The following is a 26,681-nucleotide window of genomic DNA, read 5'->3' as shown; positions in this document are numbered from 1 at the left end:
TCCTGCCAGTCTGATCCTCTAGAGAGCAACTAATAAGCATTGATATTAACCAACACTTAGGGCTGTTGTAAATAAAAGTAATCTTTTTGTGATGATTAGCATGATCTTTTTTTATGTAGTGGACCTTGTGATTTTTTGATTAATTAAAGCACCATTTCTTTGATCTCAAATATAGCCAACATTCTGATGATATTTCTGATGGACTACCTAGCTTTTTTTCACTCTAAATCCCGGTTCCATCATAGTTCTCGTCATCAGTATTCAGTTCTGACTCCAAGGCCTGATTCACATACCGCGGGCACACGAACAGCTCCGCCTCAGAATCTTTTATACCGTCGCCAGGATTGAGATCCAGCGGCGTAGCCAGGATTTTTAACAGGAGGGGGCCCAAAAGGCCCTTTTTAGGCAATTTCTCCTGTATTTCAGAAACTGTCTCATACATTTACTGTATTTTTGGCTGCTAGAAGGGGGGCCCGGGCCCCCTTGGCCACCCCCTTGGCTACGCCCCTGAGACCGGCACGGCGCTGAGCACGGCGGCGCCCCTCGTTCTGTACGACAACAGCTCCGCCTTAGAATCTTTTACGACAAAAGCACGACATCGCCATTCAAACGTCAAGCTTTTCATGCGCGAAATCCAATGCTATACTTGTTTTAACTTGCGCAACAGAAACTCCACTGTTCGCAACCGAGCGCGACTCATTTCGTGCGATGTCTGAATCGAAGTCGGGCCTAGAGGTATTGTGTCGTAGAAATTCGAAAGATTCGGCGCAATAGGGGCACGGGAATGGATCGCGCCTAGCAGCCAACGACTTTGACCATTTTTTGGAGGAACCCTCAATTTCTAAAACCGCAAGAAATCGACAACAATAAATTGAAAGTTACTTTGATTTTACCGTACCAGAATCGTAACAGACGCGGTGTGGCAATGGGATTGCATAAGGAGAGAGTGTAACCCCCCCCCCCCCCCCCCCCCCAGCCTGCGTAGCAAGCTAGAGTTTCCGAAGAAATAGTTTAGAGAGCGAGCGAGGAATATGGCCACGCGAAAAATGGGGCGAGCGCAAAAAAAAGACTCCACAGAAACGCTTGCTACACAGGCTACCCCCCCTAGACCGTCAAAAAGTTAGTTACATGATATTTATGATACTTGTGATATTTATGACTGCGCACCCCTCCCCCCTCAGCAAGTCTACCCTACACCTGCGTAACTTGCTTTCTAAAATACACAATCGTCAAAACGACTCGCAAGGCATCATGGACAGGGCAAACATTCTTAGCGCGTATCTTGGGGGCACTCTTTTCGAGTCTCAAATTTCGGGTTTTTCTATCGCGGGAAAGTTCGGCGAGTAAGCAAGCATTCTCCTCAGCCTACCAATTATATTTGTGTGTAATTATCACAGACTTTTTACTGCATAATTGAAGCCAAACGAAAGCCAACAAAAATTAATTTCTTATAGTAATCATATTCCTTATATCTTACAGTGTGACATAAAAACATTCAAACACAAACATAATAGCGTCTGATGTGCAGGTTTCGGAAAACCCAAATGATAAATTATTCACAATCAACTGGTGCTTTCGCCATTCTGTAAGGCATTGGAACAAGCAAGCGCAATATAATTTCAATATTCTTCCGTGAAACTATAAAACGGGTGAATCCTATTCAAGTGGTGTAACTTTGCACAGACATGGAAGACAAAGGCAAGGAGACAAGCGAAAATAAAGAAGCTATGCGTGAAAAGTGTGTGATATTCTGCGCACTTAAACCTAAATTGATTTACAACGCTCTTCTAGTGGCCATCCTTATTATATACGGCGTTTTTGGCGGGTTTGTTTTCAAGTCTTTTGAAGCGTCTTCCATAGAAGCAGCAAAGGAAAGTCAAGTCACTGCGAAGCAAACCTTTCTTAATAGAGAGGATTTCCTGCAATTAATATGGCAAGATAACAACCACAACGATGCTCTCACGTACGAAGAGTGGGCGAAGCAAGCAAACGAGAAGCTAGACGAATACGAGGCGGGAATTAGGAAAAGCGAACAGAGCGAGCCGGACCCTGTTGTCAACTGGAGCTTAGCAGATTCTTGGCTGTTTGCTTGTACCGTGTTCACAACTGTTGGTATGGTATAGAGAAGCCTAAAATTGCGCAGATCTTTTTTTACAGTGACGAAAGTGTTTATAGGTTAATTAAAAGAAAAAGTTTTCAGTGGAAATTTCTGTATTTCACCTATTTGTGCGGTCATTTTTGCAATCGAACAGACCAATGCCGAGGGGGGTGGGGGGTGGGGGGGACATGGTGTTGCCGGTTCCGTGGAGAACGTAGACAGTTAGACAAAGCATGCACATCGAGCTCGTGCCCAGGTCCCATATGACCATTAGCGCTTCCTTGAGAGCTTGGATATAGGGACGTTAAGCCGGAGGTCCCGTTTCTCGCTGCAGCTCTAACTAGTCAGCTTTAGAGTTGGGACGCACGGGTGGCGAAGTGCGTTAGCGCGTCGGCCTCTCACCGCTGTGGCCAAGGTTCGAATCCTGGCTCGAACTGGGGATTTTTCTGGGTTCCTGCCTTGGTTGTGTCACAAGTGAGTTGAAGTTATTCTCCCGTGTTTCCAGTCTTCTCGGATAAGGACACTAAACCGGAGGTCCTGTCTCTTCAAGCTGCACTACATTAACCTGAACCGAAGGGACGTAAAAGAACCACTGGGGACGCAATAAACCCTCTGGCAGTGACCACCCCCAGTGACAGTGCTTACTATTAACCGAGGGCCATATGTTAGAAAAACTGTATATTCGGTTAAATATGCTACCCTCGATAAACAAAGATTACAAAGACGCTGGCCCGAGGTACCTTCTTCAGTGACAGTACTTAGACAATTACTCCCATTCATGAACTGTCAGGCACGTAGGGGGTGCGCAGTCATGGGTATACTATGGAAAAAAGCATACGTATTTGAAGATTCCTTAATAATAAATTACCCTCTTTTTGGCCGCCAATCTTATGACGTTAATTAGACGGATCACTCTGAACAATTTTATTTACATTTCCTATCTTGTATATGTAGGGTATGGTAACATAGCACCGTTGACCATCAAGGGCCGCGTGTTCTGCATGCTGTACGGAGCTGTTGGGATTCCTTTGTTTTCTGTCGTAGCTGGAAGTCTCGCATCGTTCGTCACGGAGTGAGTGCAACGTTTTTGTATGATATTTGAGCACGTGGGCCTTTTTTTCATTTCTGCGTGACACAATGTTATTACGGGCTAGTTTTGTCAACGACAGACATCATGACTTACATCTTTAACATTCTCTCCAAAAGATCGAAATAATACCTAAAAAAAACCCTGGACAAAATATAGAAGCTGTTTTTTCAATATTGATATTTTAAGACATTATCTCGATCTTTTTGCTTACTGTTTTGTTACGATTCGTTGAACTCGACGAAGTCTAGATGCGCCTTTTATACCGCAGATCCGTGTTTAAACTTTCTTTTAAACAGGATAATACGCGCACTGCATAAAGAGTACCACAGGCGCAAACGCCATGAGTCAGCGGCAATGCACAAAAAAGATGACGTCATCGCACCAGATGAACCAGTCCCAGAGCTAGAAATCAAACTAAAGCACGTGGCGGTCGTTGTGGCGGGATACCTGTGTATTGGAGCCGTTTTGTTCTGTATTTGTGAGGGCTGGAGTCTGTTCGAGTCCTTCTATTATTGCTTTATCACGCTGAGCACTGTAGGTAAGTAACACATTGCGATGGCTAGCCTGCCATGCCTGGAAAAGGTTAAGGGTAGTAGATAACAAGATGAGATGGACTTATTAGTGTGCTTGAGAAAGACGAGACACGCGAGTGCTTTCATTAATTAGCTAACATAAAAACGTAGAACAGTGCTCGCATCTACACTGACCAGTATTTGGATAATATCTATGCGCATCCTCACTGATCAGGGTCATCTACTTGCCTGTCAGGATCCACCCCTGGGTGACTCACCATACCCCCTATCACATTGTACAACTTATTGTCAGGGTGACTTGTACCCCCTCCCCCTCCCTTAGACACATCGACAGGTCTAGGTGACTCAAACCCCTAAAGTACTTCTTATTGTATTGATGCTGTTGCCCCACCCCTCCCCATGGTTTGTCTAGTATTGATGTTGTTGCCTTGTGTCAGGTCTGGGTGACTATGTACCTCAACACATCCACCACACCTTGCCATTTGGAGCCTTTATACTAGTGGGGCTAGTACTGGTGGTAATGCTATTTGGTTCACTGGAGGAAGTGATCACAAGACAACTTGAGAAAGTGAAGAGGGTGATTGGTGTAAAGGAAGAGTAAACAAGCGGCAAACAACAAATACGCAGAATCAGCCAATTGCTATAATGGCTAAATAAGTTTCACAAGGCTTATGTGACAAAGGTTTATGTGACAAAGGTTTATGTGACAAAGTGTGTGACAAAGGCTTATGTGACAAAGTGTGTGACAAAAGCTTATGTGACAAAGGCTTATGTGACAAAGGCTTATTTGACAATGGCTTATGTGACAAAGGCTTATGTGACAAAGTGTGTGACAAAGGCTTATGTGACAAAGTGTGTGACAAAGGCTTATGTATCATCTTAAAGAACCAAGGCCACCATGTGCGATCTACACCATGTGTCGCCAAGGACTACTAACTAAAAATTAAAATCCCAAACAACAAAGTACTTTTTGGCATCTGCCAGTCAAACAAATTTAACTATTTTCACCGACCTGCATTTTAATGGCTTTCAACAAGCCATCACACAATAAATAAATCCAATAAATTCACCAAACCGAGACTACAAAATGTGTTCCATCAAAATTTTAAACTAGATTGACAAAAGTGGATTAATCATTTCTGGAATCGTTGGTAAGAGTTATCAGTGTACTTAAAATTGCAGTAACAAAATAAAGTAGAATTTCAATTTTAATTATTTTAACTTTAATTATTAAACTTTCTTTTGAAACTTTTTCTTGTTCTTGTTGCCTTGCCCTATAGCAGCTAGGCCTCTTGGGTCTTTTGGGTGAATTCCCATCCTTTTAGCTTCTACAGCTTTAAGATTAGAAGCTTTACGCTCATCTTTCCTTTTAGATCTCAGCTCTATCATTTTCTTGCGGTATTCCTCAATTATGCGAGGCATGTTGTTCATGTTCTCCTCAATCTTTGCAAGTCTAAAAGTAAGTTAGAGCAAATATTAGAGCAGCAAAAATGGCTACAAAAATTAACAGACAGAAGTCAGAATTAAGAAAACAAAAACCTTTCTTCTTTTTCTTGTTCATATTTGTGTCCTTTAGGTGTTTTGTCCAACCCTCTGTCAATCATAGGTTTCTTTGGCCAGTAAAATCCTTGAGCTATGTAAGCTTTGCGCAGCTCTGCCAGTCGCCTTGCACTTATCTTTGGCTTATGCCAGTTATTGTTGATAAATTTGGGTCTAGAATCTTCTAGTATCTGAGCCACCTCTGGAGAAACTTCAAATAGAAAGATTGAACACATAAGCTTAACTGTTCAGGGTTTTTATAAAAAGGACTGACCACAAGACAATGTACTGGTCCAACACTTTGACTTGTTTTACCTCGTTTTCTATTACATAGGCTCCAGTGGCCTCGATTGTTTCAGACAATGCCATGCATAAATTTGTCAGTGTTTTGGACAACCCTCCTGGCCAGTGATTTTTGCACCACTGGCATTAGACTGGAGGTAATAGCATAAACCATCCTACCTGAGCCAGGCTTGGTCTCTTCGGCCATTACATTCTCAACAGCATTGTTTGAGCTCCTACATAGGAATCACATAAGGAATCACTTTGGAAAATTGACCATTTGTACAATTAAACCAGCACATTCTATCTAATCTAAAGTAAAGCTGTTTTATGAAGTGGGTTCAAAGTAGTGATGTTGTAACATGGAGGTTGTTACTACACAAGACACAACATTTTCTTACCTGTCAACTATAATAAACCTAGTTAAGTGTTGAATTAGCTCAGCAAGGTGCTGAGCTAGGTGACCGCAGTCATCAGCAGCGTAGCCAGGATTTCTAAAAGGAGGGAGCCCAAAACACCCTTTCAAGGCATTTTTTCTCTGTATTTTTGATAATGTCTCATACATTTGCTGTATTTTTGGCTGCTACCCCATGGCTACGCCCCTGGTCATGAAAAGGCACAACACTGATTCTGTCGAAATGTGCAAAATTAAATACTACATTCATTTTGATTTTGCGTAATAGAAACTCTACCCAGGGTACCAGGGCTGCGCAAGCTACTCTACGAGGTACAAAGACTCCAAATCAAGCCAACTTTTACTACTCGCTGCCGATTAAGCGTGACTCACTTAGGGCGACGTCCGAATTGATGATAATCCCACTGTATTTGTTTAAATATGAATAGACAATTAGGTTCAGTACGACAAGAGTGCAACCTATGAATTTTTATTTTTGAAATTCTTACATTTTGGTATTATTTACATTCTGTAATTATTTTGTTTGAAAAATTTCCCTGCTAAACATTTAAATACTGGTCTATATTTTTCATTTTAACATTTTATTCATCTGACAAACAGAATGCAAACGTAACCACAATTTCCCCGTGATAAGAAGAAATAATACTAACACTTATAATAATAATAATACTTCAGCTTAAGAGTTTGTATGAGCGAACTGAACTTTCTGTAAGTACAGTAAATGATCTAATAAACGCCCCCTATCTAAAGAACGCCTCCTATCTGATGAATGCCCCCCTTATGGTTAAAAGTTTGTATTTAACGCCCTCTCTTATAAACGCCCCCCTCTATTAAATGCCTCCCTACCCTAACCCGCTTCTCTCCCTCCAAGAATTCAGTTAGTATAAATCAAATTCAATCGTCTTCTTGCTTTATCTGAGCTTTGCTTCTACTGGGTAACACTTACTCAATGTCAAGAAATGCTTGCTACGCAGGCTTTAATTTAAGGGTGTTGGGACATTTATCGTTACTCGGCGATTCGGTTGGGAGGCGCGTGCGTGATCATCCGGGAACTTCACACTTTCAGGCAGGAAGATCAATTGGCGGGAAAACATAACAAACAGCAAATAACGTAAAATAAAAAATGGGCAAGTATGATTTTTCACCTGGGGCATCTTCTTAGCAACTTGAAGTGCTGATTTAAGCAAGGGTTGTTTTAATGCAAATTTCATTGTTAAAAAGCTGGAGAAAACTCGATGTTTTGATATCAAAATTCTATCACATTCGCATTAGTATTGAACGCCCCGCCCCCCACCCACCCCCCCCCCCTTGGACCGTCGAAATTTATTAAACGCCCCAGGCGTTTATTAGATGATTTACAAATCTGTTGAAATAATACTCTGACTTCAAAATAAAACAGTAGTTTGATGGTGTACTATTTTACCGTCAAACTACTGTATAATTTTGAAGTCGTAGTATTTATTTCAATAAGATTTAAAACAAGCTCAGTCCGCTCATACAAACTATGTAATAGACCTTTTACACTCGAAGTGATGGAACGTCAAGACAGCCAACACACAAACACATTACGTCATCTTTGCCGTGTTAGCTCAAGGATCAACAGCATATATCTTTTTAGAAATTTGATTTTTACTAACCTAGACAAAAAGATGGGTGATAGCGTCCTTGGAGTTGTGAATTTTCGTAGAGAATGGGCAAGAAGGAAATTTCTTCTCATACAACTCCAACAAGCTTCGACCGCCATCTTTGATTATGCGCCCTACAGCGCATGCGCACAGCGAAAAACCCTGGCAAACTTCCCTCCAAATATGGTAAGGATGTCCAAATAAGGCGTGAAGGCGCTCGCTCAATGTGTCGTTAAACATAGATGAAGGACTTGGGAGCAACGAGATAATGGCTGAAGGGGAGTTGAACATAGACAGCATTATATCTCGCTTGCTGGAAGGTTAGCTGAAATTCAACATCACCACCCCTCTCTGCAAGGTTCAAACTAACCATTCGACTGTTTTTTTCAGCTCGGGGCAGGCCAGGCAAAAGTGTACAGCTCGCAGAATCTGAAGTGCGAGGACTTTGTTTGAAGTCTCGAGAAATATTTTTGAACCAGCCTATCCTACTAGAGCTGGAGGCCCCCTTAAAAATATGCGGTAAGTACTCGATTCAGCGGATATTTGCCTACCAGGACAAAATATTATGGGGTCCTGGGAGGATTATTATTGTTCAGGAGTCCACAGTTAAGAGCTTTTTTGTTCGGCGTTTTTAGTGATAGTGGATCATTTGGCCGTCAGGAATTTGCAGCTTATTTCGTTTGTCGTCTTTCATCGACCTCGTATTTATCCAAAAATTCGAGTGTTTATGCCTTATAAACTACAATAAACCTTCCGTTGCTAGTATCCTTGAGAACCTTAAAGTTATTGGATATAAGGCTCTATGAGATACAACATTTGTTTAGATTGGAAAGGTCTCTTCAACAAAAATGGGGCTAACACTCGGCTTCGTCCTGAAAACGCCTTAAACATATAAGCAATGTGACATTCAACATCCGAAATATAATTTATTTGTTTAATATAAAAAAAAAATAGTATGAGGAATTCGTCAGAATTATGATATATAATTGTCTGTTACTGCGCCACCGGTTAAAATGCTATTAGAAGCCTGCTCAGTCTGGTGTGGTGTCTATAAACCGGTTTTCAGGTGATTTTTTTGTGCGCGATGGAGATCTGATGGTCTGTTTTCCGGGGATTTATTTGACCCCGAAAGCCTCCATTTTCATGAAATCCTATCAAAATTCTCTTCAGCAAAAACATTTTGATTTCCGTAGTGTGATCTGTTGTGTATACAAAACACACCAATTGCGCATTTTCATGTGTTCATTAAAAGTGATTTATTCATGTTATCTCACACAACCTTGTTTTTTTACCGTATAAGTAGATCATATAGAAATCGAAGCAAATAAATATTACTGACAATTTTTATTTTCCTTTAATTCAATTTTTACATATATTTTTCACAGTGACTTTTATGTTACCCTATATGAGAAATATTATATGTATTTCATAATAAACAACACACAAATTCAGAAATGTATTAACTTAATCTTACAACCACATCGACCTTATACACCAACAAAATAAATTATATTACAGTACTAGAGGTTTCTCATTGATATTGTCTGATTAATTGTGATATTCTTAAAGTAATTTCAGTTCTAAATGACTTATGTAATATTATAAAACATACATTAAGCCACTAACAACTGAACACCCTGTTAAAATTGATTAAAATAGTAGCTATGCATTTGGTACACTCTTAGATAAGCAATGTAAGAAAAGGATTATTTTGCCTGCAGCTAGGCAGATGCTTATACAATTGTATATCCAGATATTGTATACAACATACAATTTCTATTCTCCCCTAATGGAGATACAGCCTAGACATGCCGAAGTCAAAATAAGCAACAATCCAAGAAGCAATTTTTTTACAACTTTCTTTGTTCTGGTTGTAGGTGATGTCCATGGGCAGTATACTGATCTACTAAGATTGTTTGAGTATGGTGGCTTCCCTCCTGAAGCCAACTATCTGTTCCTTGGAGACTATGTTGATAGAGGAAAGCAGTCCCTTGAGACGATATGCCTTTTACTGGCCTACAAGATCAAGTACCCAGAAAACTTTTTCCTTTTAAGAGGAAACCATGAGTGTGCTAGCATTAACAGAATCTATGGCTTCTACGATGAGTGTATGTATGCTAAATGAGCTTGAAATTGCCTCAAACAATATGAATTTTGTGACTGTGTACCCTATCTCTAAACAATAAAGTAAAAAATGACCGATTTTGCAACAAGAACATTGAACATGTGTAACTTCGGACAGTGCAATATTGGTGGTTGTTTATCTGTAATCTGCTGTTGCGCTATGCTTATCAAATTAAAGTTATCTCAATTAAACCTAAAACACTAACAGCAGAAATGATATCTGTTGTTTTTCAGTGTGTAAGCTAAGGCACTGAGGAAGCTGTTGGTACTGTAAATGAAAAATGTTCAGAAAGTACAGCAGATGTTACTGTAGAAAAACAATGTTTTATCATACTATTTATTGCGTTTTAGGCAAGAGACGGTATAATATCAAGCTATGGAAAACCTTCACAGACTGCTTTAATTGCCTACCCATTGCAGCTATCGTGGACGAAAAGATTTTCTGTTGTCATGGAGGTACGTTCAAAGTGAAAGCCATTGCTTGGTTTCAGATTAATGCTGTATTCACACCAAAACCATGTTTAGTTAAACAAGGTTTTTCTTTGCCTGATAACTTGCCAAGTTTCTCATTGTGTTGAATTCTTACTAGCTAAATGATCACTTAGTAACATGTACAACACAGTCTATTCAGTTTTATTCTTGGTTCTGTCCACTCTTGGGAGATTGAGATTTGAACCAGTTTAATTAAAACACCTTTAAACTGGTTTAAGTGCCAGTGTGAATGTGGTATAAGATTAACAATTGACACCAATTGGTTGTCTGTTTGGGAAAGATAATAAGAAGAGGTAAACATTGAGTCCTCTGGGGTAGTGGCATTATAACCTGATACACCCCAGTTGAACAGACTTGAGCTGAGATTCATACTATGCTTCTGTTAGTCTACTACATAGTCTACTACATTTCTGGAAAGAGGTCAGGGTGGCTAAGGAGACTGTTTCTGTAAATAAATCACATTCTCAGAAATTTCTTCAATCATAGAAAATCAGTTTGTCAGGGTAGAATTTTTTATACATTTTTGTTCTTATGCAACTTGAAACAATATTTGAATAAAATATAAAAATATTTTACTAAAATATGACTGAACTAAAAATCCCATTTGCAGGGGGAATAAAGGGTGTCCATTAGATTTTGTAGAACTTCCCTGCTTAACCAATGTAACCTTGAATATTGTCATGTAAGCTTGAAATCATTTAACAAAGACACTCCAAACTTACGTGATTACAAAAATTAGGCTATTTGTTAATAATTTGACATATTAGCTTAGATGAAGCAGTTGCTTTTAGGTTTACCAAATGCTTTGGGTATTGTTATTCACATTCTAGGCTTGTCTCCTGATCTGCAGTCAATGGAACAGATTAGAAGAATCATGAGGCCAACAGATGTCCCTGACACAGGTATGTACCAAGACAACAACCCCTTGTAATACAGGCCCATAACAAGGGATTTGAGGGGGAGGGGGGGGGGGGGTGTTTGGCCAGACCATTCATTTTGCTAACTCCTAGTGCAATTGCTATTGCATTTTGTTTGCAGGCATTCAAGATAGAATATGCCCATGTTATCCTTGTAACATGCACATTTTCCTGTAATTTGCTGTAATGTTTTCTTTTTGCATGCACAAGAAAACCCTATTGCCACCCTCACCTGAAAGGGGGATTGGTTAATAAGATGTGTGAGGTTCCCAAGGTCATTGCCCTACCAAACTAAAATTATTTATGCAGGTTTACTGTGCGACTTGTTATGGTCTGATCCTGATAAAGATACAAACGGTTGGGGGGAGAATGATCGTGGAGTGTCATTTACGTTTGGAGCAGATGTGGTCAGCAAGTTTTTAAACAGACATGACTTGGACTTAATATGTCGAGCACATCAGGTATGTCTGGTATGTCTTGGACTTAATATGTCGAGCACATCAGGTATGTCTTGGACTTGATATGTTGAGCACATCAGGTATGTCTTGGACTTAATATGTCGAGCACATCAGGTATGTCTTGGACTTGATATGTTGAGTACATCAGGTATGTCTTGGACTTAATATGTTGAGCACATCAGGTATGTCTTGGGCTTGATATGTCGAGCACATCTGGTATGTCTTGGACTTGATATGTCGAGCACATCTGGTATGTCTTGGACTTGATATGTCGAGCACATCTGGTATGTCTTGGGCTTGGCAACAGCCAAGCCAACCACGTTTTCCTTACAAGTGCCATCACACTTAGAACAATTGAAATGTATGACTTTTTGCTCTCATGATTGTAAAATATATGATGTGAAATGATGGTACTATATATATATATTATATAGATAATGCCTTTCTGTTATATACTAATGGTTTTTCTGCAATTTTTGTGAATTTTTATTAATTCATGGGGAATTGTGAAATGGTTGAAGTGTCACATTCTAACTTTCACAGGTAGTTGAAGATGGTTATGAATTCTTTGCCAAGCGACAGCTAGTGACACTGTTCTCAGCACCCAACTACTGCGGAGAATTTGACAATGCTGGTGGTATGATGAGCGTGGATGACACCCTCATGTGCTCCTTCCAGGTAAGAACATCTTAGAGGTTTGCTCCTCAAGTCAAAGCCTTATTTCTTATTCTTTTTATCTGTTACAGATTTTAAAACCTTCAGAAAAGAAAGCCAAGTATCAGTATGGTGGCCTAAACTCCGGACGACCAGTCACCCCCCCAAGGGGTCCACAGAACAAGAAGGGAGGACGGAACAAATGATCGGAACATATGACATAACCTAGGACACAAGCAGAGACAAACACCTCAAAATCAGTTTGGCAGGAATATAGCTTTGTTCATAACACCTTGAGTTTAATGGGTAAAAAGTATGATATATAACTAGTTTTCTGTTTGTTCAAAGGCTATCCTGTCCAACCATAGAAAAAGTTCTAGATTATTCTGTCAAACAGATCAAGTTCTCCTACAACTGATCATTAATCAACTCCTGTTAAACTAATGAATGGACCTGGTCATACAAGTGCCCTGCAAGTTAGGCCTCTTCTCCTAGATCTGAGGTTATATTAAAACTTTACAGGGTTTGTGAGCAGACGTATGACTTCAGAAACCCCAGGGGTCACGTTGTTGAGATGCCAGGGGTTGGCTGTTCAGGCAAAGGGGTCAGTCCATTATACCCTACATGTGTGCCCTACTAGAAAGAGTGTGATCCATATATATCTATATGTGTAGTGACGGTCGCATGTGTAGGATGAAATAGACACCCTGATGACAGCTTTCATACAAGCTTATTGCAGTAGTACTACATGTTCTCACTTGACAGGGGTCTGAAGACTCTACTGAAATCGTTTCTATAGTGATGCGTAAAACACACACACAAAAAAAAACAATCAGTCACTTGGCTATCTGAAGCCCAGAAGGATGTATAATAGAACTATGTATGTAAAATACATAATGCATGTTTATGTAATCTGTCAAGATGAAATCCTGGACCTTGATAATGTTAGCAAATGTGTAGATGTACAACCTTACTGTATTTATTTTTCTAGGAAACTTTAGTATGTTAGTAACTTTGATGTTTGTTGTTTCTGAGTAGAATTATATAATTCATTCTTATTAAAATGAATCGTCTAGAATGTTGGTTTATACCTTCCTGACAACACAGTTTTTACATACTGAAACAAACCACCAATGTACATGTACTTTTTTCCATTTTGTTGAGGCAAGGTTATAGATACAGCCTTTTTGAAAAAAAAATTAGATGCCAAATATGTTTAACTAGCTATGTGTTGTAGAATTGAATTTGCTTTATTCAATATTCATTTCATATAAGGATGAATTAAAAGTTGGTTCCTTATTTGCAGCACAAAATAAGGCAATAGTCAAATGCACACACAACCAAGATATTAAAGCTTTTTGCATTGTTGGTGGTTAAGTTCAATTGGACCAAGGACTGCAAATAATTTAATTGAACTTGGATGGAAAAAATGTACAAAGCAAATCCTTTTTAAACTTATTTTTAATAAGTTCAGTTCAAATATTAAACAGAAATTACAAAGCCTTGCAATGCACAATTTAAATTGTGCCTTAAGAGTGGTTTTCATTAACCCTCGAAACAAAGTGTGGCAGTCAAAGTGTAATAGTCAATAAAAGAGAACAATGGAATTAGATCTCAATAACGTGTAATACGCTCAAGTGTAGTTTACAGGTTTATAATGAAAATCACTTTAATACCATGACCTTAAATGGACAATGGAAAACATACTTTTGCAGGTTGGTGTCAAATGCCCTGGCATTTTACACTTGCAACATATAAGTCTTTACTTTCCACAAATGCTATCTGTTTAAGTGAATTATCTGTGTTCTAAAAGGTCGATAGCGATATGGCTTCATCCCCAAAAGGAGTACTATCTGACACGGTACAGGACTTTGCGCTGAAGTCTGTGCTCAACCTCGCCTCTCCTGATCATCATATAAAGCACTGTCTGCACAGCACGCTCAGAGTAGTTCTGTCAAAAAGGTACCATTTAGTAAAATAATGGCAACCAACAGTGGAACATGTTACATAAAATTAATAGTATTATGCTATTGGCATGGCAGTTTGCCTGAAGGTGTTTGATAGTGTTGGGAAATACTCTTGGGTCTTTAAACACTGACATCAACATTTCACATTGTGGCTATATTCATCCTCAGAAACCCAGAGGTGAACAGTATGACAGGGTGGATAATTTTCTGTTTGAAGGGTCAGTTTGAAGAACAAAATCAACTATGGTTGGTGGAATGCCTGATCTCAAACTACAAGACACATGATGAACAAGTGTGATTTAGTGTTTACCTGTTTCAGAAAGTCTGCTATAATCCTCTGTTCTGACACCTAGTCCAATTTAAAACGAAAACAAATATTAGAAAATGGTACAGAGTATGGTAGTAGTTATATGCAAGCTAATCTGAGTCCAATAGTTCTGTGCTAGCTTACCTGAGTACCGATTGCAAATCTGCGCTTGAGCTGCTTCTCAATCTGTCGGATCTCCTGCATGTCGTGTTCAGGGGTGAAGTCTGACGCACCTAGAAGATAAAGATGATTTAGTCAGGGCTGACAAAGTGATGATAAAAACCCCACCTGCTTAGACTCCCTGACATGGTGGCTTATATGACATTTGTTGTTGTTGGGCTTCCTGTGGCCTGAGCCTGCGCTTGGTCAGCATTTTGTTAGTTAGACTAGCGGCCATTTTGTTTTCGCTCGCTTTATTGTAAGCACTGTTTTATGTTGAGTAAAGCCTTACTATGGTCACTACAATTTACTCAACATATTAACAATAAGACATGGACTCTGTTTTGAAGCCTCACCGCCTGGACCTGGATCCAAACTCGCCCACAGCGGCAAAAGAATGGAAACACTGGCTGAAGACGTTTGAAAACTTTATCGCTGAATGTGGGCCGAGGGCCCCGGATCGCTACAGAACCCTTATCAATTATGTTTCGCATAATGTATACGAGTACATCTAAGACTGCTCAACTTACCACTCAGCCATCCAAGTACTCAAACAGCTGTTTATAAAGACACCTAACGAAATATTCGCCCGTCACCTTCTTGCTACACGACGGCAGAAGACAGGAGAGACACTTACCGAATTCCTCCAAGAGCTGAGAAGACTAAGCAAGGATTGCAATGTCAAAGCCGTATCAGCTGAACAGTACCGAGAGGAGCTTATACGTGACTCTTTCATAAACGGCCTAAACTCCCCGTTCATCCGGCAGAGGCTGTTGGAAAACCGAGAGCTTGATCTAAAGACTGCTTTTGATCAGGCGAATGCTCTTGATTTGGCACAGAAGAACTCGGATTCATACAGCGTACCACTCCAAACAGGGTCTGTCTCTGCGGTCCCAGAACAGATAGAAGCTCAGAACCCTGACCATGAAGTTCCTGTCACCGCTGCTGCGTATAGGCCGTCCAAGAGGTGCTACTTTTGTGCCGGTCCGCTGCATAACCACTAAGACTGCCCTGCCAAGAACTGCTCTTGCAATAACTGTGGAAAGGAAGGCCACTATGCTAAAGTTTGCAAGTCAAAAGGGGCTGCAAAAGGAACAGCCGCCTCCATCTGCTCGATTTCTGCCGCGTGCCTTGAGAGTCTAGCTCAGGCTTCTGTGGAAGCCAGTATTGCAGGCCACTCACTGACAGCACTTGTGGACACTGGCAGCTCAGGGAGCTATATCAATGAAGGGGTAGTCCAACGCCTCGGACTACAGGTGAACAAGTCAACAGTACAGAGTGTCTCAATGGCTCTTAGCTCTATCTCAACCCAAGTCACTGGCCATTGTCTAGTAGACCTCACCGTCAAGGAACACACGTATCCCTCTGTTCGCCTTGGTGTTTTGAAGAATCTATGCAGCGATGTCATACTTGGACTAGACTTCCAGCGTAGTCACAACAGCGTAATAATCCAATTTGGCGGCACACAGCCCGACCTGAAGATCACCCATGAGGCGCCTACCTGTGCCTTCTCAGCAGCTGAGATGGAGGAACCATCACTATTCGCCAACCTACTCCCAGATTGCAAACCCGTAGCGAGCAAGTCACGGCAATTTGGGAAGAAAGATAGAGCAAGAAGTCAACAGCTTGCTGTCGGAGGGCATTATTGAGCCTAGCGCATCCCGCTGGAGGGCCCAGGTTGTCGTCGTGAAAGACCCACTACAGCCTCACAAGAAGCGCCTCTGCATCGACTACTCACAGACTATCAACTTGTATACGGAACTGGATGCCTACCCACTACCACGTATTGATGACATGGTCAACACCCTCGCCAATTATGAAATGTTCTCTACGTTCGATCTAAAGAGCGCGTACCACCAGGTTCCCATCAAAGAAACCGCAAGTACACTGGTTTTGAAGCCAATGGCAGGCTTTACCAGTTATGTCGCATTCCATTCGGAGTTACTAATGGTGTTGCAGTTTTCCAAAGGGCTATGGACAAGTTCATAGGCGAAAAAGGTCTCAAGGACACATTCCCATACCTAGATAACATAACAGTAGCAGGGCGTAATCAGAAGGAGCATGATGAGAATGTCCGAAAGTTCTGAGAGGCGGTGCAGCGCCGGAACTTACCTTGAACGAAAGCAAGACCATAGAGTCAAAATCATCTATCAATATACTTGGCTACTGTGTCGGCAGGGGAGTAATCACACCAGACCAAGAAAGACTCCGCCCTCTGCAAGAGTTCCCGCCTCCCCAGAGCTCACAGTCACTCAAAAGGGTTGTAGGAATGCTAGCCTACTACGCCAAGTGGATACCAAACTTTTCTGACAAGATACAGCCACTATCACAAGCCAGAACGTTCCCACTGAATGCAGCAGCTCTAAGTGCCTTCAATGCACTAAAGAAGGAATTGGAGAATGCCACTCTTCACTCTATCGACGAGAGTGTACCATTTGAAGTGGAATGCGATGCCTTGGAGGTTGCTATCTCAGCCACCTTAAAACAGGGCGGATGACCAGTCGCCTTCATGTCTAGGACACTGCAAGGAAGCGAATTACACTACCCTCCAGTCGAGAAGGAAGCCATGGCAATCATTGAGGCAGTCCACAAGTGGCGTCATTTTCTAGCAGGTCGTCACTTCACCCTTGAGACTGACCAGCATTCCGTGGCATTCATGTTTGACAACAGGAAACGCACGAAAGTAAAGAACAGTAAGATCCAAGACTGGAGGCTAGAGTTAGCGTCATTCAGCTATACAGTGAAATACAGGCCGGGTAAGGATAACGTCGCTCCCGATTCACTCACAAGAGCTTTCACTGCCTCGATGCCAACAAGCAGCCTCGCTGAGATCCATGCAGCACTGTGCCACCCAGGCGTAACCAAGATGTTGCACTTTGTGAAGTCCAAGAACCTACCCTACTCTACAGATGAGGTGAAGAAAACATGTGCAGCCTGTAGGACCTGTGCAGAGCTCAAGCCACAGTTCTACCGACTAGAGGCCAGCGTCCTCATCAAAGCCACACAGCCCATGGAGAGGCTCAGTATTGACTTCAAGGGGCCCCTTCCTACTTCAACTCATAACCCATATATCCTCACAGTGGTGGATGAGTACTCAGGCTTTCCTTTTGCGTTCCCGTGCCCGAACATGCACTCCTCCACTGTTATCAAGTGCTTAGAACAGATATTTACTCTTTGCGGCACACCAAGCTATATCCACTTGGACCGGGGTGCCTCACTCATCTCACAAGAGTTAAAAGAGTATCTATCAGCACGAGGGATTGCATCGAGCAGAACCACACCCTACCACCCCATCGGAAATGGTCAAGTCGAGAGGTACAATGGTATTATCTGGAAGGCAGTACAGCTTGCTCTCAAATCGTCGAATCTACCAGGTACTAAATGGGAGCAAATGCTTCCAGATGCTCTCCACTCCATCCGTTCTTTTCTTTGCACCTCAACCAACACAACACCACATGAGAGGTTCTTCAACTTCCAACGCCGCTCCACGCACGGCACATCGCTACCTACCTAGCTGCAGTTACCTGGTCCAGTACTGCTTCGCCGATTTGTGCGTGCTAACAACAATGATCCCCTTGTCGACCAGGTTGAGCTGAAAGATGCGAACCCTACACATGCACACATCCAGTATGCAGATGGAAGGGAATCAACTGTCTCTCTCAGGGACCTCGCTCCATGCCCACCCCAGAACACTGCCCCACAGATGAGTCAAGAGGGTACATTCCAAGGGCAAGCAGCTCCTACTCCTACGACTCCACCCACTGATTCTGGTTTGAAGACACCAGCCCCCATCCTTCCTGATCCTGATTTGGTGGCAGAAGTTGAGTCAGGCCCTGTTAATCTACTGCGTCCCTCAACCAGGGAGATCCGGCGGCCATCACTCTTTGACTGTTAGCATCCTGCAAGACTCTTTGACTGTTAGCGCCCTGTATGATGCTTTGACTGTTAACACCCTGTATGGTGAACTTTGAATATTTCCCCATCATTGTTACATTTTATAGGAGCGGAAAATGATATGACATTTGTTGTTGTTGGGCTCCCTGTGGCCTGAGCCTGCGCTTGGCCACAGGCAGTTTGTTAGTTAGACTAGCGGCCATTTTGTTTTCGCTCGCTTTATTGTAAGCACTGTTTTATGTTGAGTAAAGCCTTTCTATGGTTACTACAGTGGCATCTAGCCTTCACACCCTTGATGATGTTATTGCTAATAGTGATGGTAAGTGACCCTACCTACTAGACTCCCTGACATGGCTGCATCTAGTATTGACACCCTTGGCGTTATTGCTAATAGTTACGGTAAGTGACCCTACCTGCTAGACTCCCTGACATGGCTGCGTCAAGTGTTGACACCCTTGGTGTTATTGCTAATAGTTACGGTAAGTGACCCTACCTGCTAGACTCCCTGACATGGCTGCGTCTAGTATTGACACCCTTGGTGTTATTGCTAATAGTTACGGTAATTGACCCTACCTGCTAGACTCCCTGACATGGCTGCGTCTAGTATTGACACCCTTGGTGTTATTGCTAATAGTTATGGTAATTGACCCACCTGCTAGACTCCCTGACATGGCTGCATCTAGTATTGACACCCTTGGTGTTATTGCTAATAGTTACGGTAATTGACCCTACCTGCTAGACTTCCTGACATGGCTGCATCTAGTATTGACACCCTTGGTGTTATTGCTAATAGTTACGGTAATTGACCCTACCTGCTAGACTCCCTGACATGGCTGCATCTAGTATTGACACCCTTGGTGTTATTGCTAATAGTGATGGTAAGTGACCCTACCTATTAGACTTCCTGACATGGCTGCATCTAGTATTGACACCCTTGGTGTTATTGCTAATAGTTACGGTAATTGACCCTACCTGCTAGACTCCCTGACATGGCTGCATCTAGTATTGACACCCTTGGTGTTATTGCTAATAGTGATGGTAAGTGACCCTACCTATTAGACTTCCTGACATGGCTGCATCTAGTATTGACACCCTTGGTGTTATTGCTAATAGTTATGGTAATTGACCCTACCTGCTAGACTTCCTGACATGGCTGCGTCAAGTGTTGACACCTGGAACAGTCTAAGTGCTTCATCAACATGCGTTTCTGTTGCAAATGGCGAGAGACTCATCTTTGCTAGAGATTCTGAGATACGGATGATAGCTTCCAGTTGCCTAAAACAAAATATTTTAGTCCATTAAAAAATGGGGTCATTGTTTTTAAAGTTTTCTTGTTAATGTCATGCGCTCTTTTGATACTCATGGCATGTTGAATAGTAGTTTTTTTTCTAAATAACTTTTCTTTTTTCTTTATTGCAATGAACTATGCAAATACCATTACTTTTTATCCTTGTTTTGGAATAAATAAATAAATCTTATCACCAATTTTATTTTTAATATAATTATAATTAATAGGCTCAATAATTTGTTTATTATTAGTGCTTACCGTACTGTTATGGGAATGCTGATCTTTTTCTCTGTGTCTCTCTCATGCTCTTTAGCCCCACTTCTCATCAACACATAACGGTTCTTCAACTTTTCTGCAGCAGACTCCGATAACCTAGGCCCACATTTACTGCAAGAGCAAAGTATAAGTAAAGAATCATTTTCCCAAATGATAATGAATATGTTGTTTTGTGATACCTTTTACAATAGCTAATGTATTTCTTCAAGAAACTAAGGCTCAGCTCTCCCTCATTTGCCTGAGTTGTCTGGGCAGCGTTCAGATGGACTTGCATTACGTGTTTGGCAAGGTGCTGAAAACATATCACCATGTACCAAGTCAGTATCATGTCAAAAAAGGAGGGAAATAGGTGGCAATCACACGCCAGGCTATAGGACTATGAGGGGGATATCAGCAGAGACCAATAATATACTTGACATGTATATTGGGTGTATATAAGCGTAATAAGGCATAAGAAGTGGTAACCAGTGAGTAACTTACCAAGCCACTAGAACATGTCAGTGGGAAACCAGAATAGGGGATGGTGGATAGGGGAGACCAGGTTTAGCACCATTGCAGAATACACCCAGGCAGTGAAGGAGAAAGGTGGAAGAGAAGGTGAATGAGGGGAGAGGTGTGGCAGCAAGTGAGCGCTGAATTGATAAACAAGATGGTAGATTTGGGAATGAGCACTAGCTCTTACACTGTGTAAATGTAAATGAGATTTTAGATAGCCCTATTACAGGGGTGAGACTGACTCAAATCAAGGTTGTAAATGCAGCCATCAAGATACTTACAATATCCTTGGCTTGGTTGTGCTCATCCTTCACGATAAATATAGTGTCAAATCGGGAGAGGATAGTTGGCATGAAATCAATATTCTACAACAAAAACAAAGTACATGAGACTTGGCATGGCACTTGTGGTGGTACAATACTAGGTACTAAGAAACTGATAGGTGAATGGGTGCGTCAGTAAAAAGATAGGACAATGAGTCAGGTTTCACTAAACTGCAGTTTATTCCCAAGCAGCGCCATCTTGGGCTCAGCTGAAAAAGAGGTTTCAACACATGCCCACAGACCATGAGGCTGATATTATAAAGGGTGCCTATGCAATGGTTCTAACCCAAGCCATACTATGGCAGTGAGTAATGACAAGTCTTGGCACAGCAGTTGGGGTAATGCAGGACTGTAGCAGAGGCTGGGGCAATGGGGTACAATATTTTCAAAAATTATGAGAAAATAAAAAATAAATGATCAGCTTTGCCCCCCATCTCCAATATTTTCTTAATGTTTCTGTATTGTGCCCCCCCCCCCCCCCCCCCAGATCTTACGTGGCCTGCTATGGCCCTGTAACAATAGGTAAGTTGGGTTACGCTCGGACAGACCTGATCACCCTTGGTGTCATCCCATCTCCCAAACACTGAATTTGCTGCAGCTAATACTGCACATCTTGAGTTTAGAGTAGTAGTAATTCCAGCCTACAACAGAGACAAAAGGGCTTAATTAGAAAATATTACAACAGGGTGATGCTATAGCAGGTTTAGAAAGTACCTTTGCAATAGAGATGGTCTGCTGCTCCATCGCTTCATGTATAGCAACTCTGTCATCTTCCCTCATCTATGACAAGCACCACAAACATGACAAAGTAAGATAGTACAACTAACAGAACTAAATAGAACTGTAAATGCTGTTGACTAATTTGCAGCACTCTTGCAGCATCAAGGGAAAAAAATATCAAATCACTTAACTTTATGAACTTAACTTATGTACTTTTCTTGTCAATTTAAAAGAAAATCTCTGGGCCCCATATCTACCCTTAATTAATCAAAGATAAATTTTGAAACATGAAAAAATATTTGTGCAAGAAAATGCCATGTAGATGCCTTGCAAATACCTTATCAAACTCATCAATGCAGACAACTCCGCCATCAGCCAGCACCATGGCTCCACCCTCCATCACAAAATTCCTCGAGACAGGATCTCTCATAACTGACGCTGTCAGACCAGCAGCACTGCTACCCTTTCCTGAAGTGTAGACACCGATAGGCGACACCTTCTCAACAAACTTCAGAAGCTGACTCTTTGCCGTACCAGGGTCACCAAGCAACAAGACATTGATGTCACCACGGCGTGTAAGGCCATCAGGCAGTCTTGAAAAGCAAAGTAGGTTATTAGTGGTTGAGCACAAATACATAAAATTTTTGAGTAAAACTAACCTTTTTCTGGATCCTCCAAACAGCAAGCAAGCGATGCATTTCTTAATATCCACACTTCCATAAATTGACGGAGCAATACTTCTTGCAATGACATCTGCTACATCAGGCCTGGTGGCAAGACGGCGAAACTCTTCCTCATCGGCAGGGTTCATGGGGGCACCAGTGCTGCGCCCAGGGCCTTCTGTGTCAACGTAGATTCCCACCACACGTAGGTATGGCTTTCTGATCCCAACGCCAATAGCATCACGCTCCTTGTTTGCCTTCTGGGCAACTTTCTTGATTGAATAGATTCCAATGACGGTGACTCTGTTACCAGGCACAACTCTTTCTGTCAAATATCTGAGAAATAAATATAAGAAAATGGTTAAATTTTAAAGTGGGGTGGTGAGAATAGTGCAATCTATCTCAGCTGAGGCCAAAGAATGATGATGATGACGATGACGACAATGACAGCTGCAACGACGGCAATGATGATGGGAATCAGAATTCATTCCTAACCTGTCACAGTAGAGTTGCATGTGGCGTGGCATCTCCCCATTAGGTACAGCATCTGGTGATTCTTGTAGTTTGAGCACTTGGAAGTCTACACACTTGCACTTGTCTGGCATGATGAAGAAGGGGTCCAAGGGGCAGGGCGGACGACCGGTCTGATCTCTATGACAATAAAATTATGTCATTGGATGTAATAGCTTTGACTTGCAGGACATATAAGCTTACTAGAAGCTTTTATTCCTTAGTCCAAATTAAAACATATTAGAATTTTAAATGGATGTATAAGCCATATATAAATTCTATTAAATTAAGATAAATCCCATAGAATATTGAAAAATGTCCTTGAATGGGTTAACAAACCTAGTAAAAGTGAATTCTACAGCAATAGTTGCTTTGGTGTCTTTAGAAATGTGAACATGTCAGTGATCATGTGTGGTGTTTCCATTGAAAGTTTTCATTGGAGTGTTCATTATTTATGGCAGGGGGGGTCTGTATTCAGCGCCACTCCACTTGAGTTTTCTGTACAACTTCCCTTTGTAAACATCAAAACTTTGTTGACCTCCACAGGAGAAACCCAAAATCTTGTTTGAACCCCCCCCCCCCCTCCTCATCCTCCTCTTTAAAAATCCACAACCCTCCTCCGCCATAAATAATGAGCACTCCCTTATTGAAGACATTGTTTTTCTGAATCACTTTACATGTCTATTTCAACTCAAAAGACATTCCTGTATAACTTTTCAAACTTTAAAAAATATTTATGTTTATGTCCAGAGCTATTCCTTAAAACTATGTAAAATTATTGAAATTATCTTGGTACACAACTTTTGGCCATAAGCTGCTCAAAATTCTAATGAATTCTCTCTTATGAAACAATTACATGTCAAGAGACTTCACACACTTACGTTGGGCACTTGCGTGGCATTGCATACCCCTCCAGACCAGGCTTCAGGGGGATGTTAGAGATAGTGTTTTGGCATGATCTGCATTGGATTGTGATGTTAGTTGCCTTTGATCGAATAGATGAAGCACTGATGATGATTCCAGGGATTTTGACCAAAGCAGCCATGTGTTCTGACTAGAAAAAATACCAGGAACTTTTTTTTCATAGATAAGTATTTGAATTGGAAGGACAACACACTTTTTTGCATTTAATCCATCCATATATCACAAACCCCTAAGTAACTTACATGAAATTGACACCTGAAATATAAAGATTAAGGATTTTGTAGTTTGTGCCATATCAGTAGCAGGTCTAAGATTAGTGATTTTTTTGACACTGCATTGATACTTGTGGGTTGTTTATCAAGAAAGCCTGGTCTTATCTGAGTTTGACACAAAACATTTTATTTATTACTTCAATACGTCATGAAACAAAATCCTTAGTCTGAGATTGGCGTAAACTTAATTAAACTTACTCTAAGCTCACGGATCTGGAAAGGGTTGGCGCCAGACCTCAAGGTGATCTGGACGTCCTGCACCTCTTCCTCTTCGATGGGGCGTGGTCGCGTGACCTCATCTGCCACCTCCTTAGCTGCAGTCTCAAACTAGATGAAAAGGCAAATGCTGTTTATACATTGGGCAACACCAGAAAGATGTCAAAGTTTCCACAGATGATGTAGGGTAATTAGTTTGCCCCCATTTTATCAATCATATAAGCATAGCCAAAATTATAATAATATGATTCTACTATGCATGCACTGTAAAATAACAACCCTTGACACTGTACCCTGAAAATCCACAGGTTTTCTTGAAAACCCCAAATGGACTTAGATTAAAGCGGGAAATTACACGGGTATCACTTAGTACATAAAAATGACAGGATGTTTTATACCAGCGGTAGGTACTCGCTAGGATTCTTGCGAAGCTTGTCAGCCAAGTTCTCGTCAAAACTGCTGAGATCTTCGAGGTCTACCTCAAGATAGTACTGACCAAGGTTATAATGCTGCTTCAGCTGGTCACTATAGGCAAAGGGCAAATTAAAAGCGAATAAAGGAAAAAAAGTTTATGAAGTTCGTGCACATGGTACGAATTAAATTAAGTAATGTAAGATTTCATGCCAAAAACTAAAAAATGCTGATCATGTTCTGTATAAGAGGTAAAAAAATGCAGAGATCTTTGGGCCTTGTGATCTTGCCATTGAAGGTAGGCAAGAGCAAAGGAGACTTGGTTTATTTTCAGAATAAATATGTGGTGGCAGCCATGTTTACTCACCGGTAAGGGAATGCAAACGTTCCCTCGTGAAATTCACGAAGAAACTCCTTGAATCTCTTCTTTGCAGACACTCGGTTGAGATCTCGCTCATCTGACTGGTCCTCTGATCCAAATGGATCGCTTACAAAGATCTCTCCTTGGTCAAAACCCGACATTTTGGTAATTCAAACGAACAGTGGCTTCTCAGACCTTTACTTCTTCCCGCGATAATGAATTTGGCGCGAAAATCACAGACCCTTGAAACGTGATTGGCTAAATACACCAGTAACAGTCACATGATAACATATTTATTTTGTATCAGGGAGGGGTGGCAAAGGATTTGGTTGAAAATTTCTATTTTCTTTTTGTTGTTTTCTTTGTAGAATGTAATAGCTGTAAATCATTCACTTAAAACAACCACACACACACACACAGAAAAGAGATTGCTGAAAACGAAAATGCAAACAATAATAGAGCTCTTCACGCTCTAGGGAGGGGTACGTAACTGTACATATTCTGTACAAAGAAACGGTCACGCTTCTTCCCTAAAGACGCCGCGAACAGAACAAGAGCAAAAAGTTTAAATCACACACTTTCTTCACAATGTCTGACGCAAAACGACTGAAATTAGACGACGAGGAACGCAATGCAAAGCTACCAGCGCTGAAGAAAGCCGGATGGAGCGAAGTGGAAGAAAGAGACGCCATTTACAAGGAATTCATGTTCAAAGATTTTAACCAAGCTTTCGGTTTTATGGCACGTGTTGCACTGAAAGCTGAGAAGATGGATCATCACCCGGAATGGTTTAACGTGTACAACAAGGTCCAAATAACCCTCAGTACACATGAATGCACCGGACTATCCGACAGAGATGTTAACCTTGCGACGTTTATCGAGCAAGCGGCGAAATCCGTGAAAGATTCCGAGTGAACACCTCCATAAAGTCATTCTTCAAAGTTGAAAACTTGCGAGGACTAGAACGTGTGTTTTATAAACTTTGTAATAGAGAAGACATTATTTATCGATTGGCAAAATCTTCGGTTGCAAACTGAAATTAGTTGTTCATTAGTAATGTAAAACATTAGTTAGATATCTCGGGAATTATTTTTATTGGGTGCAAGTCAGTGTGATGTATTCTGCTGTCTTTACTTATTGATGTTTATTGGGGAATGGTTCTATCAAGTGTTACTATTTTATCTAATCAGGATCACTAGTCGTTTATTTGTAGTTAAAATAAACATTCAAATCTATATTTTCTCTAATGCTTCCAAAAACTAGAGGGGTTTGGTTATACTTATATACACCTATTTCAAATAAGGTTGCACTTAGAATCTCTTTGTCGTAAAGCCGGGGAAACACGAGCAGCAAAATCGTACAACTTTTGTGGCAGCATTGCCGCAAGAAAAGGTTTGTAAGTGACGTTGCTCATTTTACTACCAGTGCCAACTTTTGTTGCAGCAAATTTTTGTTGCAAGTTGAAAAAGTTTGCTGTAGAAAGTAGAAGTTGGTTCTATCCTTTGCTGCGATAAAAGTTGGTTTGCCGGTAGTAAAACGTGCAACATCGCCTTCAAACGTTTTTTGCAAATGCTGCCACAAAAGTTGTATGGTTTTGCTGCTCGTGTTTCCCCGGCTTAACCCCCAGTGCTTCATGGTTCTAGTGAGAATTAGCCAAATCAAGCTAGTG

At 41.2% G+C, this 26,681-nt stretch overlaps 5 protein-coding genes and 1 long non-coding RNA gene across 7 annotated transcripts; 3 read left to right on the top strand and 3 right to left on the bottom strand.

Annotated features, from left to right (window-relative positions):
- Positions 1-1,533: 1,533 nt before the first annotated feature.
- Positions 1,534-4,972, top strand: LOC5520703 (TWiK family of potassium channels protein 7). 2 transcript variants are annotated; one of them, XR_007312279.1, is made up of 5 exons: positions 1,534-2,112; positions 3,053-3,170; positions 3,485-3,726; positions 4,159-4,418; positions 4,461-4,972. XR_007312279.1 is itself a non-coding variant. In XM_001640577.3 (4 exons), the coding sequence occupies exons 1-4, from the start codon at positions 1,686-1,688 to the stop codon at positions 4,320-4,322; spliced, it is 951 nt and encodes a 316-aa protein (XP_001640627.2). In that variant the 5' UTR covers positions 1,534-1,685; the 3' UTR covers positions 4,323-4,972. The 2 variants fall into 2 exon arrangements, 1 of the variants encoding a protein (XP_001640627.2); XM_001640577.3 differs by having other exon boundaries at positions 4,159-4,972.
- On the bottom strand, positions 3,010-3,491 carry LOC116604037. The gene is made up of 2 exons (XR_004290880.2): positions 3,400-3,491; positions 3,010-3,223 (listed from the first exon to the last, which is right to left on the bottom strand). It is a non-coding gene; the product is annotated as an uncharacterized LOC116604037 (long non-coding RNA).
- LOC5520690 lies at positions 4,686-7,757 on the bottom strand. Its single transcript, XM_001640467.3, has 4 exons — positions 7,595-7,757; positions 5,723-5,778; positions 5,261-5,471; positions 4,686-5,174 (listed from the first exon to the last, which is right to left on the bottom strand). The coding sequence occupies exons 1-4, from the start codon at positions 7,699-7,701 to the stop codon at positions 4,952-4,954; spliced, it is 597 nt and encodes a 198-aa protein (XP_001640517.2). The 5' UTR covers positions 7,702-7,757; the 3' UTR covers positions 4,686-4,951.
- Positions 7,758-7,770: 13 nt separating this feature from the next.
- LOC116604035 (serine/threonine-protein phosphatase PP1-beta catalytic subunit) lies at positions 7,771-13,305 on the top strand. Its single transcript, XM_032365808.2, has 8 exons — positions 7,771-7,902; positions 7,973-8,101; positions 9,460-9,690; positions 10,058-10,162; positions 11,029-11,100; positions 11,425-11,576; positions 12,117-12,251; positions 12,320-13,305. The coding sequence occupies exons 1-8, from the start codon at positions 7,851-7,853 to the stop codon at positions 12,431-12,433; spliced, it is 990 nt and encodes a 329-aa protein (XP_032221699.1). The 5' UTR covers positions 7,771-7,850; the 3' UTR covers positions 12,434-13,305.
- Positions 13,306-13,670: 365 nt separating this feature from the next.
- Positions 13,671-25,252, bottom strand: LOC5520705 (DNA replication licensing factor mcm5-A). Its single transcript, XM_032365805.2, has 16 exons — positions 25,019-25,252; positions 24,639-24,765; positions 24,223-24,351; positions 23,710-23,882; positions 22,814-22,969; positions 22,316-22,654; positions 21,994-22,249; positions 21,651-21,716; positions 21,485-21,577; positions 20,895-20,978; positions 20,298-20,410; positions 20,101-20,229; positions 19,687-19,829; positions 14,646-14,734; positions 14,505-14,543; positions 13,671-14,178 (listed from the first exon to the last, which is right to left on the bottom strand). Exons 1-16 carry the CDS (start codon positions 25,171-25,173, stop codon positions 14,077-14,079), a joined length of 2,193 nt encoding a protein of 730 aa, XP_032221696.2. The 5' UTR covers positions 25,174-25,252; the 3' UTR covers positions 13,671-14,076.
- Positions 25,253-25,391: 139 nt separating this feature from the next.
- Positions 25,392-26,247, top strand: LOC5520687 (pterin-4-alpha-carbinolamine dehydratase). The gene has a single exon (XM_001640576.3). It carries the CDS (start codon positions 25,601-25,603, stop codon positions 25,925-25,927), a length of 327 nt encoding a protein of 108 aa, XP_001640626.1. The 5' UTR covers positions 25,392-25,600; the 3' UTR covers positions 25,928-26,247.
- The last annotated feature ends 434 nt before the right edge of the window (positions 26,248-26,681 follow it).

This window comes from Nematostella vectensis, chromosome 7 (assembly GCF_932526225.1).
Source record: "Nematostella vectensis chromosome 7, jaNemVect1.1, whole genome shotgun sequence".
NCBI lineage: Eukaryota > Metazoa > Cnidaria > Anthozoa > Actiniaria > Edwardsiidae > Nematostella > Nematostella vectensis.
The sequence above is the reverse complement of the archived record's forward strand: the minus strand, read 5'-3'. Positions and strand labels throughout refer to the sequence as shown.